The sequence below is a fragment of the Pygoscelis adeliae genome, unplaced genomic scaffold (assembly GCF_000699105.1).
Source record: "Pygoscelis adeliae isolate BGI_AS28 unplaced genomic scaffold, ASM69910v1 Scaffold92, whole genome shotgun sequence".
In the NCBI taxonomy this organism is placed as follows: Eukaryota; Metazoa; Chordata; class Aves; order Sphenisciformes; family Spheniscidae; genus Pygoscelis; species Pygoscelis adeliae.
The window spans coordinates 1421323-1438792 of record NW_008824306.1 but is presented as its reverse complement, the minus strand read 5'-3'; the positions used below and the strand labels follow the sequence as shown (position 1 = coordinate 1438792).

The 17470-nt window shown below is 35.9% G+C and overlaps 1 protein-coding gene across 2 annotated transcripts in view; it reads right to left on the bottom strand.

Annotated features, from left to right (window-relative positions):
* CASK (calcium/calmodulin-dependent serine protein kinase (MAGUK family)) overlaps positions 1–17470 on the bottom strand; it is a 139992-nt gene that overhangs the window by 46727 nt on the left and 75795 nt on the right. For both annotated transcript variants that reach the window (XM_009318891.1, XM_009318892.1), the window contains exons 10-11: positions 1457–1534; positions 24–104 (exon numbers count right to left, since the gene is read on the bottom strand). In XM_009318891.1, the coding sequence (XP_009317166.1) occupies positions 24–104; positions 1457–1534 (159 nt within the window). The remainder of the gene's footprint in view (positions 1–23; positions 105–1456; positions 1535–17470) is intronic.

Sequence of the window (17470 nt, the reverse complement as noted above, 5' to 3'; positions counted from 1 at the left end):
CAACAAGAGTAGCATTTGCTTACCATGAAATGAGGTTGTGTTAAAATACGCTTTAGCTCCTTTGCATCATTGTTCTCTGGGTAACATGAAATTTCTTCCAATACCTGCAAAACAAGTAGGACAAATGCCCATAGTAACTTTCTTTTAAATAAAGCTATTAATCAAAGAAATGAAAACCCTCACTGGTCAGTCAGAATATCTCCAAATGATTATAGAAAATAATGTTTTTGACAGGAAAAGGCTTAGGAAAATGTGCCCCCCCTCCACAAAGTCCAAGAGACTAAAATACCTAATTTTAATTTTCTTTCTGAGAGAGATTAAAGCAGAAATTTGAAGGAAACAGTTGCTCTTTTTTCAATTGACAATATTCCTCCAACAGCTAAATATATGGAGACAGAAATGAAGCGCTAACTTATGGGTGACACATACCACCACCACCTAGTGCTACTTTCACACATGTTCTCAACTTATTAAAACAATCAGTTTAAAAGCAGAATTAAAAATACTCATAAAACCTTCTCTCCATAAAACCTCCTCTCCAGAAATTAAACTGTTAAAGACATCAAGTGTAGGTGGGCCATCTGCTACCCCACCTCCAAGCTCCAGATTTTATAAAATCTGAGCCATGCTTCAGCTTATCGCTGGGGGAAGGAGGAGGCAGGAGGCATTTGGCTGCCACCTGATACTTTCACCTTTAATTTCCACATGCAACTACTTGGACAACGAAAGCAGAGTATTTTGCTTCTGGAAGCACCTCCCAGGATTAACTGCCAGGAAATTTTGCAGAATAGGACTTCGGGGTGTCTATCAGTGTGACTGCAGTTATTACACAGTGTTTTAGTCTTCCTGTTCATTCTATTTTTAATAGCACTACAAACAATGTTTTCTTATGACATTACCCCCAACAACTGTACTTATTTTTACTGATAGTATATTAATACTATGTTTTGTTTACTACTTGCAATAAATAAACAAATAAAATACTATTTGCCAGGTATAAGAATTAAGAACATCTGAGTCTATCTATCTTTCATCTTAATGGGCCACCTTCATTGTATTTCTAGGTCTGCTCTTCTTAGAACTATCTATGATAAACTTGTTTTTTCAATTTAAAAAGTTGATACCTAAAAACATATCTTTTTTTGTGACTAAGTAACATATAAACTGAACATGGAAGATACTGCATTTGCCAAACAGGAGCGTTCCTTTTAAGACCGCTATTGTTGCAGCAAAGGTTAAATGATGAAACTGAGTAATACATATAATCCTTACAGACATAATGGAATTCTGCAAGGTTATGCAACATGTTATGTAACTTAAGCAAGCAACGGTAGAATTCCAGAAATAATTCAGATTATGGGCCAGAATACATATGAGTATCTTAATGAAGAAAAAAAAGTTCCACTTTAAATACAATCAAACTTTCAAAGTAAAAAATATATTTTAAAGCCATTACCTCTTTGGCTCTCTGTACAGCATCACTTGGAGGATTCCTGATTTGTGGTGAAGATTTTGTGTTTATTTTGTCATAAAGCTGAAATAACAAGAAAACAAACTACTGAAATCATATGCTACTTTATATAACGTAATGATGAGGGCTAACAATAGCCTGCTTATGTTACCATGATTAAGACGATTGCTAAACTGCAAGTACTAATCTAGCAGGTTTGGGTTTTGGCTTTTCATTTTTAAACATTTCCTGATTTGAACGGTGCCATAGATTCAGAGTTCATAGGATGACATGGGAAAGTTCAGGAGGTTAAGGGATTCTGCAAGCCTCCCATGCTTTTTCTACAGATTTACAGAAACTATATTCTTGTACTAGAAGTGTTCCTATGAATCTTGAATAAATGCTATAAATGATACATGCTGCTATAAAATCAAATCAAATTGATCTGCATATCCCACTTTTCTCAATAAATCAATCATCAAACATTCCAAACAGTAATTTAAATAAACCTCAGAATATGGGAAAATGCTCTTGAAGACAGAAAGCTACAAAAACCTAAGTCTCTGGAGAAGAGAAAAACAAATCCTTCCAAGAAAAGAGGGCTCACAAAAACTGAGTACCCTTATTTTACTAGGATTTTCTATTGGACAGAAGAATGCCAATGTATTTAAATAGGAAATTGTAAACCTTACAGTTAATTATTTTTTTAAAAAACTTTTAAAACCCCCTCAACTATGCAAAACACAACAGGAGAGACATCTATCTGCATTTTCAAATTAGAGATAGATATTACAGGCTCTCTTTCATACAAACCTAAAAGATTGTGCACGTTTTAAAGAAATAAATGTATACTTAAGAATAAAAAGGCACTGTAGTAAGTACTATTTTAAAATAAAAAACTTTTGGCTTACATTTCAAACAATATAAAGATGGTCATGCCTGTAATTAATTCTATTTATGTTAGACTACTTCTTTGAAATATAAGACAGAAAAAAGATACAAATAGCTTTTTTTAGGATATTAGAGAAATTGTTATCACAGTGAGCGTGGTGAAACACTGCAACAACTTGCCCAGGGAAATTGTGGAATCTCTCAATTTTGGAAATACTCAAAATTCAACTGAAATTCAAAATAGTGTATGTAAACAAACATTCAAAATACACAAGGGACTCTAACACCTTCAGCAAATCCTGACACTGTAAAGGATGAGTTGATAAGAACCCCCTGTTTAGGCTGCTCAGCAAGGAGTTCTCTTCCTCTGAGAAGCTCACAGCTCTATCATTTGGCTGAGGACGGCCTTGGATGTTTGAAAAATGGAATCTTGTGAAGCTACAGAAGTGCCCTCTTCTCTTTCTCACATGAAATACCATTCAGTTTTAGAAGAGATGTAAATTGCAATAAATGCAATCCAATATCATCATCATTTTCCTTGTGTTCCTTAACAATCTAACGCACATGTTGAACAGTTCAAGTCCATACACAAATAAATACAAGAAGAGGCAACAATGTCACTTCCAAAAAACACTGCCTGCAGGACAGTTATACCACTGTGCTGGGGAAAGAAGAGTAGAGAAGTTAAGTTAAATCAGTTTCTTCCACATCCAAAAACTTCACCTTGTCCTGGCAAAACACTGCTATACTCAACAGTTTAAGCAGCCTTGACCACTGCTGAAGTTTTTAAAATAAAAGCTTTCTGCTAGCTTATAGTTCAGGAGATATTTTTGTTGCATACACAATTTTTTGTTTTTACCTTTTCTTAAATAACTAAACAAAACACACCCAAACTCCAGCAACCCCAAATTATTAAGTATCACATTTATACACCCGTTAAGAAACTGCAACAAGCACTGTGTACTGAGTAAAGCGCAGTAGGAGCTGTTGAAAATGCATGACCCCAACATGAATATTATTGAATGTATTTTTCGAAGAGTCACACACACATCCTGTTTAAGATTAATGACATTACAGAAAAGTTCGCATGAAAATATTTTTATTAGTTATTTCGAGCAATTGTTTAAAAGCTAAGTTGCCGACGTTGCTGATTTCACTCAAGTCGCTACGTTACTGTGATCCAAAACAACTGGCAGTTTACAGAAACAGTTTTTTCTCACTATCATGGGAGAGGATAAGTTATCCTCTGAGACTAGGAAGGAGGCAAAAAGGAAAGTAGGAAGCAAAGTGCCTCTAAGAATGTTTAGGAAAAAATCAAGGCAAAGTTCAGACTAAACAAGGGTGCATTTATTTTTCCGTAGCGCCTTCCTGTTTTTTTAAATTTCATCTTCCAGGAGTGCTACTTACTGAGATTTGCTTCCAAGGCACCAAACCATCAGGAGGGACTCTGACAGTACTTAAAAGAAAAACCTTCAAATTTGCATTAAGGCTTAAAGCCTGTATATTACCAAAGCCACGGGATCCATTCATTGTTTCTGGGAGTAGAAGACAGTCTCAGCTAGAGAAAGGATGTATTTTTGATAGCTTCACTAGCAAGAGCAGATCTCTGCTAGAGAATCTTATTGGGTACTCTACCTCTAAAGCTCATTACAGTGGAAGGCACTCATTCCAGTGTCTAATGGAAACACTATGCGAACAGCCTACACCACATTACATTTTTACCATGAGTATAATGTGTTTTTCTCTAAAATTCTGTTCAACCTTAACACTAAAAAGCAAGAAGCAAACAAACCCCACAATAAATCTGAAAAGAAACTTGAACCTCTCCAAGTTGAAATGCATTTTTAAATGGTAAATTCCTAATTAAAACCAGGGACATTTCATGAAGGTATACTGATTTAAGAAAAAAAGAAATACACTTTTTCATTTGTTTAACAGGGTTAACCATCACTTTAACCTCTGCATGCAAGGAAGAAGAAAAGTGTATTTTCTGCCCAAATAAAAGATCATACATCTAAGAACAAAGAATACAAGTAATACTTAAAAGAGGAGGAACTCTCTTGGCAGGGGGAAGGGGGAATCTCAGGCAGCCAGAAAGCATAAAGTCAGCTACGTATTAGTTTCTCCCAGGGGAGGCTACAGCCAAATACCATACCATAATGAGAATATCAATTAAGAAATAAGATTGTTATCTGTGTTTGTGGCGTGCCCACAATAGATCACTGTTCAGTTCTATGTTCAAAACACAGGAAGGATGTCAAGAGGCAGAGAGGGCTCAGAAAAAGCTTTCCAAAAAGATCAATCATCTCTCCCCCTAGTATATTATAAAATGCTTAAAGAAGACAGAAGTTTGATAATATAAGGGATTTCAGTTTAAATGACAAAACTATCACATGATCTGAGTAAAAGGAAGTAGTCAGGACAAATTCAGAGTAGAATTAAAGCATAAATATCAACATTGCAGGTAATTAAGGGTGTAATTGATTTACTCTCTTGGGAGTTTTTAAAAATCAGAAACAGACATTTTTGAAATGGTATACTCTAATTCAAGTTAGTTCATGGACTTTTTTGCTTAGAAGGGGACCAGGCTACATAATTGCTTCTCCTAGCCATATATTCCATAAAAAACAGATTAAGCTTTAAAATTTCAGTGTAAATAATTTATTTTGTAATTTGTTGGAAAATTATATCTATATCAATAAAACTGGTGTTTTATGAATTATCCTAAAGGGAGGCAATAGCAGTAGTGAAAGATTTATTTTTGTATGTGAAGTCAAAGAAGATTTCCACATGAGAAACTCCAAATGACATAAAGAAAAATGTAGTTTGTCAATTCCTGTACAATATTTTTTTAAACACACTGTAGATGTTCAGCTAGTTGTTACTATCTCTGTGCTCTGAATTACTTTTAAAATAGGATCTGACCGTGGCTTTCATCATGTCAAGGTTTCGTTGTCTTTTTATAGATGGGCCACAAACTCTTCGGTTTTAATTGTGGTTCTTGAAATGATGGTGAACACTGTCTTGACCTAAAACTGTTTTTAATCCCTTTTTAACAACAAAACAGCTGTACTTATTACTGACAATTCATGTTAGCAACAGAAAAATTTCCTAGTGGAGACAATCAGAATTGTTACCAAACTGTCTCTGTCTATTTTCACATCTCATCTAGAAACAACCTTTTGTTCAGGCCACGCAATTTCTCTCTTGTAACACGAAATTATTTTGGAGAGTAGTGGCACAAATTACAATACACACGACAAATGCAATTATTACACACTGAAGACAGTAAAATTACAAGACTGTTTTCAAATCTATAAATACATACACAGCAATACCCTGTGAACCATTTATCTTGTTCAGGTTCATATGTCGTTATGTATTTCTAATGCATCCTTAGCAGAAATTAAAATAATATTATGTACAAGATTATATCGGAAGTACTATTTCTACATTAACTGTTTATGCAGTCAAAGCAAAAATAAGAACATACAACCAAGATACATATCTTTAAAAGCATGTCAAGTAATGATAAGTAAACCCAGAAACAAAGGAAGTAGTAGTACCTCTTAGTACTTGCTTTATATTTTAATTTTTTCAATATACCATTTCAACAATGCTTTCACAGAATTTTTTTGGACATTAAAGAAAAAGTCTGGTTCTAAAGTGTCTCTTGTTTGGAATGTACTCATATAAACAGAAGGACGAATCCAGGATATTATTTTGTATCTCTCATTTCCAATTTTAGTAACTATGTGTTCAGTCTGGACAGAATTTTTTAGCATTATGTTATTAAGCGTATTTAAAAAAACACATTAACTCTTACAATAATTAGTCTTTACTGGTTACAGAAGATGATTAGAAGCTTTCTGCCAGAACACAGCAGAAGCTGGTAAGAGGAGTAAAGCTTATGCTATGCATTAAGGCACCAGCACTGGTGAAGCAGTCCTATGTTCTTTGCAATCTTTGAAAAAGGACTGTTTTGCAATATTTTTCAAATATTTTTGCACTTAAACAATAGCTATAGCAGAAGCAATTTAGAAGAAGGAATTTACAGCTCCATAATTTGTCTCTGAAAGCATGTGAATTTAGAGGTTTCATTTATACACATTAACAAGAACATTTGTTCCCTTGGACATAAGAATCCAACACATTCTTGCACGAACATTTTACAAAATGTTTAAGAAAACTCTGAATGAAACCTGTTTGCACACATCATAGATTAACCTAAACATTAATGACAACTACAGCCAGGCTTTAGATACTCCTGTGGTACAGAACACATTACTATGTGCAGTTAGCTACACAATTTTAATCCCAGAAAACCAGCCTGTTTACAGTGCTGTTGTCTTTCAGCAGCCCTGCAACCCTAAGTCCTTCAGGGACCATATCAAAGGTGGTTTCTTGTGGAACAGAATTAACTGGTTCATTCTTCACTGTCCTCAACAGAATGCTTTTCTATGTAATACCAACAGACTTTCAGCAGGGCAAATTCTGTATGTGCCCTAATGATGGGCTTTCTTTTTGCTGGGACACTCTATTTTGAAGCGATAGCAAATAACTCTGCCCCGTCCCCCCAGTAGCCCAACCTCCAACAATTTCACTCAGCAGTAAGCATAAGCACAACAATTAAAAATTTCTAACAATTAAAAAAAATACTTGTTGTAAAATGCCACAGCAATTGTAACCTTTGGAATTTCCAGACTTTTGAATACTTTGCATCTCAGTCTGGCTCCTCAGCACCGGTTCTTCTGTATTTGCTACACAGAAAATCAAAATTAAGAGCTTGGTCTAGAAAAGCTTAACAATCACAACTGATATATTAATAAAACTTGATATAACAAACATGAATGGACATTATAGCTAATTAACAGAATAGTACGGCTTCTTAAGAAGACAAGTTTTACTTTAAATTTTGCATGCTAGACCACAAATGCTATGAAAAGAATACCCACAACATGTCAAGTAGCGTCACTATCAGTTGACCAGCTTTCTTTGTAGGAGTCAAGACTTTGTCTTCTGCCTGTATAAAGGGAACTTGTTTCTTCTGATATTTAAAAGCAGACAGCCCAAAGCTTAATCCACAATCAGGCAGGCGAGACAAAACAACAAACTATTCTCTCTGACTAGTTTTTCAGATGTGCAGAAATTCCTTTTTAACCATTTCCTGTAAGAGGAGTCAGAACACTGTCCGAACACAACCCCCATTCAATGTCACACTGAAAAATTTAGATACATGACAACTAGCAGAAATTTAGCCTCACTGCCTGGTCTAATCTTGAATGTAATCAAAGTTAGATCATACAGTGAAATCAGTATTTTATCTATCCAAAATCTGTAAGTTTCTGTAATGCAAACAAGAAACTTTTGTTAAAACAAGAGCTACTGAACTGCTAGAGCATAAAACCCCATGATCTTTCAACACAAATACACATTTTGTGAGGATTCAGTTGTAATTCAGACAGACAGATACTGGGTTGCCAACCTCAAATATTAAATCCCCAAATTGAAACATCTAAAAATAATCATTAAAACATGTCCTTATATATTTGACTTTTGCTTTCTGAACAATATAACCATATGCAACACAGTGATATTAGGGGACTGTTTTTCATCACTTTTAGGTTTTTGTACCATCTAAAAATTCTCGGGTGGAGGTGCTGCCCCTTGCACAGCAACATTTACTAACAAATAGGCTTGTTGCTCTGTTACCTTTCACAGCTCCCTGTCGTGGTACTCCATGGTTTCATGTACTGCAAGTCTGAAAGAAATCCATGACCTACTGAATGAAATAATATTCACAAGCAGTAATATCAAAGAAGCGCTAAAATTAAAGAGCCAATTAGATAATTGATAGACTACTTCATTCCTTCTTCTGCCAGTTCTGTTTCACATCTCCTTTTCCATGCAAAATGTTATAACCTTCCCATGGGTGCCTCTTTCCTTGGGATTCTACGCCCTCAAGGAAACATATCCCTGAAGGTAACAAATCCTACTGGAAAATACACTGGATAACAAGGTCACAGTCAGCAGGGGCTTTATCTTCACCTTCTTTTAAACCCCCTATTTTTCACTGTTAAGGACCGTGCCTGAAGTTCTCTGTTACCATTTTAGCATCAGGGACCTAACATTCATTTCCCAGCATAATTCTACAGTACGCCTTACAGTCCCATCCCGTATGAAAGTCCAAAGCATATTTAAGACTCTACTTTGTGACCTCTAGAGCATTACAGGTTACAGCCCTCCACAGCTTCAAACTTTCTTCTGTGTGATATACTTATTGTAGGAGTACGACCAACCTTTGCATTCAAGTTCCTTACGCAGTGACATGCTGCGCAATTAAACAGCAAACAAAACTACTTCAATGGAAGGTTTCAGGAAGTAGTTTATCAGCTAAAATGAAGATTCTCTGGCACAGTATTCACAGAAAAAGACAGTCTGACGCAGTACATTAATTCTGTCTGAACAGACACGAGTTTGCTTCTGTCACGCCACAGAACTGACAGCTGCCATCATTGCCGCTTGTTACTTCAGGCATTCAAGACTTTCAGTAACCCTGACAGAGGTTATGCTAATTTGAAATACTCAATTTCTTTCTACATATTCACATTCAGGCAACACATAAACTATCTTTTATGTAAAAAAATCCTTATAGTAGCAAAGAGAACCCCGAATTTCACTTTAATTTTGATTATTTATGTGATACAACTGAAATACACTTATTCTTCTTTTACTTTTTAGAGGAACTTTTATCTGCAAAATGTAGGCCAACTGTAATTTCTTTTTAAAAGTAATCTGTATTCTTACATATTCATAATGTGTTACTTGTAGAACAGAGGTACACTTGCTGCTGCCTGTGTCAGAAACGAACATAAAATTTCCTTATGCCTTTACCTACAACAACAGGTAAGAAAAAATGGTGCCAGGTAAACTCAATCAACCCTATGGAATTTCAACTTTTACTCCAAGCTGCTTCCTTTTTTTGGGACCATTCCACATTTGGGCTTCTTTGCTTGTTTTATTTTCAGCCAAGAACTTAACTTTTGGGGGGAATAAGAGAGGAGAGGAAACCCAACCAAACTGGGCAAAACATTTTTCTCTGTGTATTAGTTCAATTCCCACTGCACACGATTGGCAAACAATTGTCTTCTAGAGAGTAAGAATGACAAATTTCATTATATTGCATACACAAACCCTGAAATTCTGACCATGCAAAACTGACATCATACCAATGAAGCTAAAGGACAACTGGAAAATGTTTAATAAATGTTAGCAGGTTGTTAATGACCACATTTCTGATGCACGCAGAGGATACTACATGTTTCTTAGTGGTTACTACCTTACTACTGGAGAAGGAGAAAATATATCAACTGATCTACTTCAAGAACTGCTAGAATAAAATTCCTTGACCCTTCAGTGTGCTATACATGAAAACAAACAGTGCCTGTCAGATATGGTCCTACTGAGTTGCCAAAACAGCATCTTAGTAAAGCACAAATGATCAAGGTTCATTATTCTACTGAGGATGAATATAAATTAAAGGACAGAAAGTGACAGATATGGTGACTGTTTTATTAAGGTGGAACCCTGAAATGACCGTAGGCTTCCTTTCAGAGCCAAAACACATCCCCCTAACCCCTAAGAAGTGCACAGTCAAAGGACTGCGTATGCATTGCCTTTGTAGTAATCCAAGGGGTAAAAAGGAACCCAGAAAGAAATCCTCCTCATTGCCTTCACAGGGTCTGTCTATTGGAACCAATTTGGTTACATGACCGTTGGAAGGAAAGCATACAGCCCTTTGCCAGTGTTGGCAATAGGCAAAGATGCCAAGGGGCATTACATACGTTACCACTCAATATTTTATCACCTAAATCTTGCATTGACATATTTTGTATGCTTGGAAACATCAGGGGAACTAGAAGGTTAAGGTATAGAGCACTGAAAAGGTTTTCCATTCTGTTATGTAGCTAAATGTTGGGATATCTGTTGTATCTATCTATTGATCAAAACTTTAAACAGTGAAAATGTATCAAAGTTTAAATTCTCTCAATAGGTTACAATCCTGTAGCAAAACTGCAGGCAGTCATGAACTGTGGGGAAATCACACAAAGTTCAATCTGAAAATAAGACTATACAAATCTGTGCAGCTCCATACACTGCATCCACTGTGCTTACATATGTGGGTGTAACCATTTTTTAACTGTAGTTCTTATACTGCTAGTTTGGACAAGCAGCAATTTTAGCTTATAAAATGATAAAGGAAATATTTCTACTTATGCGTATTACAAGGCACATTGCTTTTTACAGTCTTCATAGAACATCAAATATTTTCACAGTTTGTTCTAAATCAATCTTTGATCTAATTTTATTTTTTAAACTGATATAGTTAAAAGCAGATTCAAAGACACACTTATGCTTATACTGGTTCAGACCACATGGTCAAGTGCCAAGATGTTCAGTAATATCTGACTTGTATGTTCTATTTCTTTGCAAGGAGCTAACTTTTTACCTTCAGCATACATGAGCTATGAACAAATTTTAGCTCTACTGTAGAACATATTCCTTTTTAGCAGAAACTACCACGTGCTATGCACTTACTCTGTAAATTCAAAGCCTTCACACTTCAGAGGTAAAAGAGCTGGGGAAAGGACTAGTTCTTACAAACTAAACTGCAGGGTGTGTGCGGTTTTTCCCCACAACCGTTCTGTTAAATTGTGCCTCTTGATTTGCTTCATATTTACCAAGAAGTCTTTTTTTTGTTTTTTTGTTTTAATTGTGTCACAAAAGTACTGATAATAAACACTCATGCTACTCCTCAGAATCACAAAAGACATTATTTCCTTCTATTTAATTTCAGGTGCCCCTAAATGCCTCATTCATGTATAATGAATCCAGACTCCAGTATCTGATAGCATTATATTTTACTGTAAATTAGGACTCTAACCTAGTAATTTGTCTCATCTTTTAAGAAAACCTCATATTAATGCTCATCATAAAAATTCTATTGACTGTAGAAGCTGCAGTTCTTAACAAGTGATAGCAGATGTTAAAATATATGCCAGACAGTACATTTAGCTTGCCAAAGAGGAAGACGTTGCAATTTAGCAAAATTCTACATCAAATGTGATACATGTAGGTAAACATACGTTCTCTCAAATTGGAAAGTGTGGTAAGCAAAGCCTGGGACTGAATAATCTTAAACAAATACATGCTATACTTTAAAACCATAGTGACAAAACAAAAAGGATTTAGATTTAAGTAGACTGACTAAGATGTTTTCCCACCTCCTCAAAGAAGGTGGGAACTCTTCAAATTTCTGCAGCCATGAGCTGACTGCAGATATCCAGGGTACCCTTCAGTCCTCCACTATACACTACAAGACTTTTTTCAGATATTTCTCTCTTCACATTGCAAACATTTAAACTTCTTTTGGAAAGAGGTAAGAAGTAAAACTAGGATGAGATAAAGGTACTGCTCTGCACATAGCAGTACTAAGAAAACAAGCATAGCAGTCGGAAAATCAACACAACGACATTCAATGGTCCCAACAAAAAACCCCCACTCTCATTCTGGAATATACCAGGAGTACTGTTGTGAAGGACATGGGCTTAGATCATTATTTCACAAGGTACTTTAACATATTTGTAATTTCAAGGACACAAAAATCCTGTTATTTCAATAACATAGTCACTTCATTTCTTTTGCTGCATCAGATACCTAATTGAAGCCGATCTTAACAAAAACAAGGCAAACCACCTTTTAAAGATGACATCAAGCAGCTGATCAGATAAAAGTAAGCATAAAAGACATTGAGGTGCTGGAGCAAGTCCAAAGAAGAGCAACAAAACTGGTGAGGGGTCTAGAGCACAAGTCTTATGAGGAGTGGCTGAGGGAACTGGGGTTGTTTAGCCTGGAGAAAAGGAGGCTGAGGGGAGACCTCATCGCTCTCTACAACTACCTGAAAGGAGGCTGTAGCGAGGTGGGTGTCGGTCTCTCCTCCCAAGTAACAAGTGACAGGAGGAGAGGAAATGGCCTCAAGTTGCGCCAGGGGAGGTTTAGATTGAATATTAGGAAAGATTTCTTCACCAAAAGGGTTGTCAAGCATTGGAACCGGCTGCCCAGGGAAGTGGTGGAGTCCCCATCCCTGGAGGTATTTAAAAGATGTGTAGATGTGGCGCTTAGGGACATGGTTTAGTGGTGGACGTGGCAGTGCTAGGTTAGCGGTTGGACTCGATGATCTTAAAGGTCTTTTCCAAAGTAAATGATTCTATGATTCTATAAGCACCAGGGAAAACTAATCCCTCAAAACAGGAAGGGCTATAAAAAGAGTTATGTTACATGGACAACACTTTGATACACCCCACAGAATAACCTTTGCCCCGTCTTGCCCCACCCCTTCCAATGCGGACTAATGACCTATAGCAGGAACTATAGACTCAGGTTAAGCCTAAATAGGCTTCATTCCCAATTCTGTCAGTTGAATTAACTCTTCAGGGTTAGATCACCATCTTGAAGAAAAGGATGCTAATGACCACGAACCTCATTCCAGGGGGATACAGAATCCATATAAAACTAGTTAAATCCACAATTATTACAGAGGGTTGGCAAAGAACACAGCTTCTCACCTGCTTTGTGACACTGAGCATATCTTGCACCAGGAGGTGCTAATGTTGCAGTTACAACCATTTTTGTTTCTCCCTATCCATGTAAATTTTTTGTAATGATATACTGAGAATAAAAATAAACTGCAATGACCTCATTAGTACAAAGAACAGTCAACATGTACCAGCCAACTACTTGAATAACTGGAAGTAGGAGGCAGTGAGGCCTGACTGACTTCAAAGATAGAAGCATAGCTTACTGGGCTGTTACTATATTGCCTTTGGGTATTTTAATGTAAACTAAGTGTAGACTGAAATATCATTCTAAAGAAAGCTCCCAGCACCAACAAAGCAGAAGTGTTATTCAAGTGTTATTCAGGCGCTGTAGCATTTCCTTATTTTTGTCATTTCTCAGAGTAAGGTCCCAAGCTCCTGGAGAAATAATAAATCTGAGAATCTGAAGTTTTATAAGGAAAAAAAAAAAACCCCAACAGGTAGCCCTTTTGGTTAAAAAGGAACTGAAACTAACTTGAACTACACTCAACATAAAAAGAAGTGAAGAAAATGTAGAAAGTCAAATAAGATGATCCTCTTTACCTCAAAACAATATCAGTGAAGTTAATTAAATGTTCTACAAATGTCAGGAATACAATTCTAGTGCTCTTTGACAGATCAGGGCCCAGTAACATAAAAATACACTGTAATCAAAGGAATTTTTAATTCTACATACTAAAAAAAAAGTCTACAGATTTATGCTTTTGGAGTAAGATATGTTGGTGTACACAGACACACACACACACACACACATTTGCACAGACACTCACAATGACACACAATTGACACAGGGAAGATGTAATTAGGCCAAGAGGAATGGGCTAAATAGTACAATTCCCATTTAAAGTACATACTTTATTAAGCTGAATTTCACTTGATGATTCACCACATCAGTACTATGCTTATAAATACTCAGAAATGACAGAACATTAGTTAGAGAGAAAACGTTAAGTGCACCAAAGCAACTATCACAGTGTCATGCAATCTGACCCAGAATTTTGCATTGTTGGTAAGTGGTGGATACATAAATTTCTCTAAAATGAATCTTAATCAATATAAAAGTTACTGTTAGCTCTTATTTGTATTAGTCTTGTGTTTAAAAGATGCAGTCATATATCAGTGTATATAAGATATCATAAAAACGTGGAACCAAAATGGTTTCTGCTCAGAAAACTAAATATAAGACAAATTCTCTATATAAATTTGTAAGACAGAGAAACAGGAAGAACAAGAAAACAAAGAGATGATGCTGGCTAGCACTGTGATCTACATATCCCAGGAACACAGAAAATGAAATGCAAATATATGAAGGAAGTTGAAAATGGAAGGTATTTTAGAGAATGTTTATGAAATAATGCAGAAGAAATTCTAGAGTAGCCTCTGCCTTTAGGGTTCTTTCAGACACGGCCTTCCAGCGAAGTTACCTTTTAGAGAGAAAGCATACTGCACTGGTGATGATCCAGCTCACCTGCTCAAGGAATTCTTCAAACAGTTCTCCCTAAGGCTTGGTCAATGTTTTTCTACACTACTTGGGAAAGGAGTTTCCATTGCAGTGTGAGAGGCAGTCCCTCCCACTCCCTGGGGCTGAGCATGCTGCCTCTGCTGGACTGGGATAAAAGCCAGATTTGGTTCCCCAAATAGCAAGGTGCTTTCCTGCCAACATAGTTTCTTTTTCTTTAACAAATATTTTCCATTTGCTTTTGTCTTACAAACATATCAATTAAAGAATAATTAAAAATAGGAAAACAAGGTGTTTTAAAAATGAGAAAGGATTATTTCACCTAAGTATAACATGTTCTGAGGGAGTTAACAAGACATCTAGCACACATAACACTTTTTGATCTCTTTTTGCAGAAGAAACACATTCATGTTTCACTAAAACATGTTCCACTTATTAGTTTTAACATAATCAGTATTCAAGAGGGTCAGGACCAACGCTGATCCAAAAAACTTGAGCCACACTGTGTGATTCACATAGAAAGCCATTCTTATTCAAATCACAACATAGAAAAATTAGATGATTCATGAAAATATTTAAGCTTTTTATACACAGCTGCTGGTTTTATCTTCTTTTCTATATCATATGATAGATATTCCACCAGTCTATTCATGATTTAAAAGAAAAGAAAGGAAGAAGGAAATGAAAGCATCCTGAAAAGAGAAATCAAAATGTCTCGATTTGTTTTTCTCCAAAGGATATAACAGAATTGTTAAATTAATACACTGTCCAGGAAAGAGCAAATCAGGGATAAATGTATGAAGAGTTTAAAACATTTCCAAATAGAGAACTATAGTATCAGCCATGGCTGGACACTGCTGAATAACTGATACATTTACAAAAGACGTTCAAATTTACCATGCCAACGTCCAACATTGAGAGGGTAAACAGAACAAACCAAAACAAATCCAGTAGAAAGCTTTAGCCAACCATGCAAGAGGCTAAACTGAGGTCCCAACAACATTCTTTCTAGCAAAAGAGAAAATACGTTTCCTTAAAAGTCTGGACTTCAGGACCAAATCTGTTTGGATGGCTGCGTTCAAAAGAAATACTAAGGGATCTCTGAAGTGTGCACGGATGCATGTTCCTTTGAAACATTACCATTAGCAGCAAAGGATAACAGACATAAAAGCAAGATTCTCTTGAAAAATCAGTATGCCTTAAATATATGCGCTATGAATATAAATTAAACTCTAAAGGGAAGAAGTGGCTACACATATAGATATGATACATATAGCTACTCCAAAATTTATTTAACCTCATTTAGTTAAAACTGTATGTGTGTAATGCGTTACGCCAGCAAAAGGTAAAATAAACTTTCTTCAAAGCTCGTAACTCTTCTATTGCAGATATACTTGCAGAAATAACAAACTTCTTAAATTAACAGCCAAAAGATATCAGCCTAGAGAACTATCTGACTCAGGACAGACAGACGCAGGCAAAGCCAGTAGCAGAGAGACCCCAGTCACACAAAAGCTGATATTGTTCTTCTGAGCGAAAGTCCCACTTGTAAATTCAACGACATCTGCATTCAGAATCACCCACAGAAAGCGTCCCTGGAGAGGTGACCAAACTAATTCGCTCCACAGAAGAAAGATTCCTCTCTTCTCTTTCAATGTAGACAGCTGCATAAAACAGCAGCTTCTGGTTTTACTTTTTAGCAAACCTTGCTTCCTTTGATGCACTGACAGAGAAGAAACATAATGAGTAAAGATCTTCTCCATTAGGCACAGCCTTGAAGCCCAGTATACTTTTCAAAACAAATAATCATTGAAAGAAAATCTTTTGTCGTGATACAGAAGATAGCCAAACGCCAATGTCTCCAAAATTAGTAACCCCTTCACATTTATTTCCAACTTCTTTATCAGTACTGCTGACACAAGACAGCAATGCCTCCCAGGATCTCCTTCATGAAAGTCAACAAAAAAATCTTAATTAAAGCATTTGTTAAGGCTTCTAAAAATCTGTCAGTGGTAATAAAACGCCACTTCACTACTTAAATTTAGCTCTGTTTATCCATAAAGTTATTTACCTCCTTTACTTAACTTTATTACATTCTTTATTATCTAAATTGGATACCAGAATGAAACAATCTATAAAGCTTTATATAGACATAAACCCAGGCAGTTCTAAGTCACACACAGGAATGTCCTACAGCATTCCCCAAAATTTTGATCATCACATTTCTAACAGAAGCGAGAAAAAAATTAAAATCTGTCCAACCCAAAGTTACTCTTTTACTTTATGAGAAAGATCAATTATTACACAATTTTTTTTTTTAGGTAGTGAATATTTCTAAATGGTTGTTTCTAGAAGGCCCCTTTCCTTACTCTCTCTTTAAATTAATCTTAATTTAAAAATTAAGTTTTTAAATATGAATTGTGTAACTTTTGCACAGGAAAAAAACCACTCAACACAATAGAGGGATTCTGTAAAATTATGAAAAAAGTCATACAATGAAACTATTCAATAAGCCCACATCAGGGTATGCTGGTGTATTGCAGGATTTGGCCCAGAGTAAATATAAATTACTTTGTAAGTAGTTGGCACCTTTCTCCCCCTTGTTTTGAACAGCTTTGGCACCCAAGTAAAGTAGAAGAGTGTCTTAAGATAGCTATCTATACAGACATACATAAATGAATAAATTAAAAACAATCGATGGGATGATAGGAACCCTGCTTTCTCTGGCTTTCAGAGGTGCCTGTCCTCATAACACCTAAGTTAATGAATTACTGAGAAAGACGACTTCTATTTTGCGATCTATATTACCTGAAAAAAACAACACATGGGTAACTTGCACTCTTAACACAAAGATTGCCCTTTCTTTTTTTTTGCTTTCAGAAAAAGAGTTAGTTCAGAAGCAAAAGAAGGTATTTCAGCAGCAGGAGTGAACTATCATCATGTGCCTAATCTAAAAATAAGGACAACTCTTGAGAAAGAGTAGGAACATGAGAACAAATTTAACTGTGGAAAAAG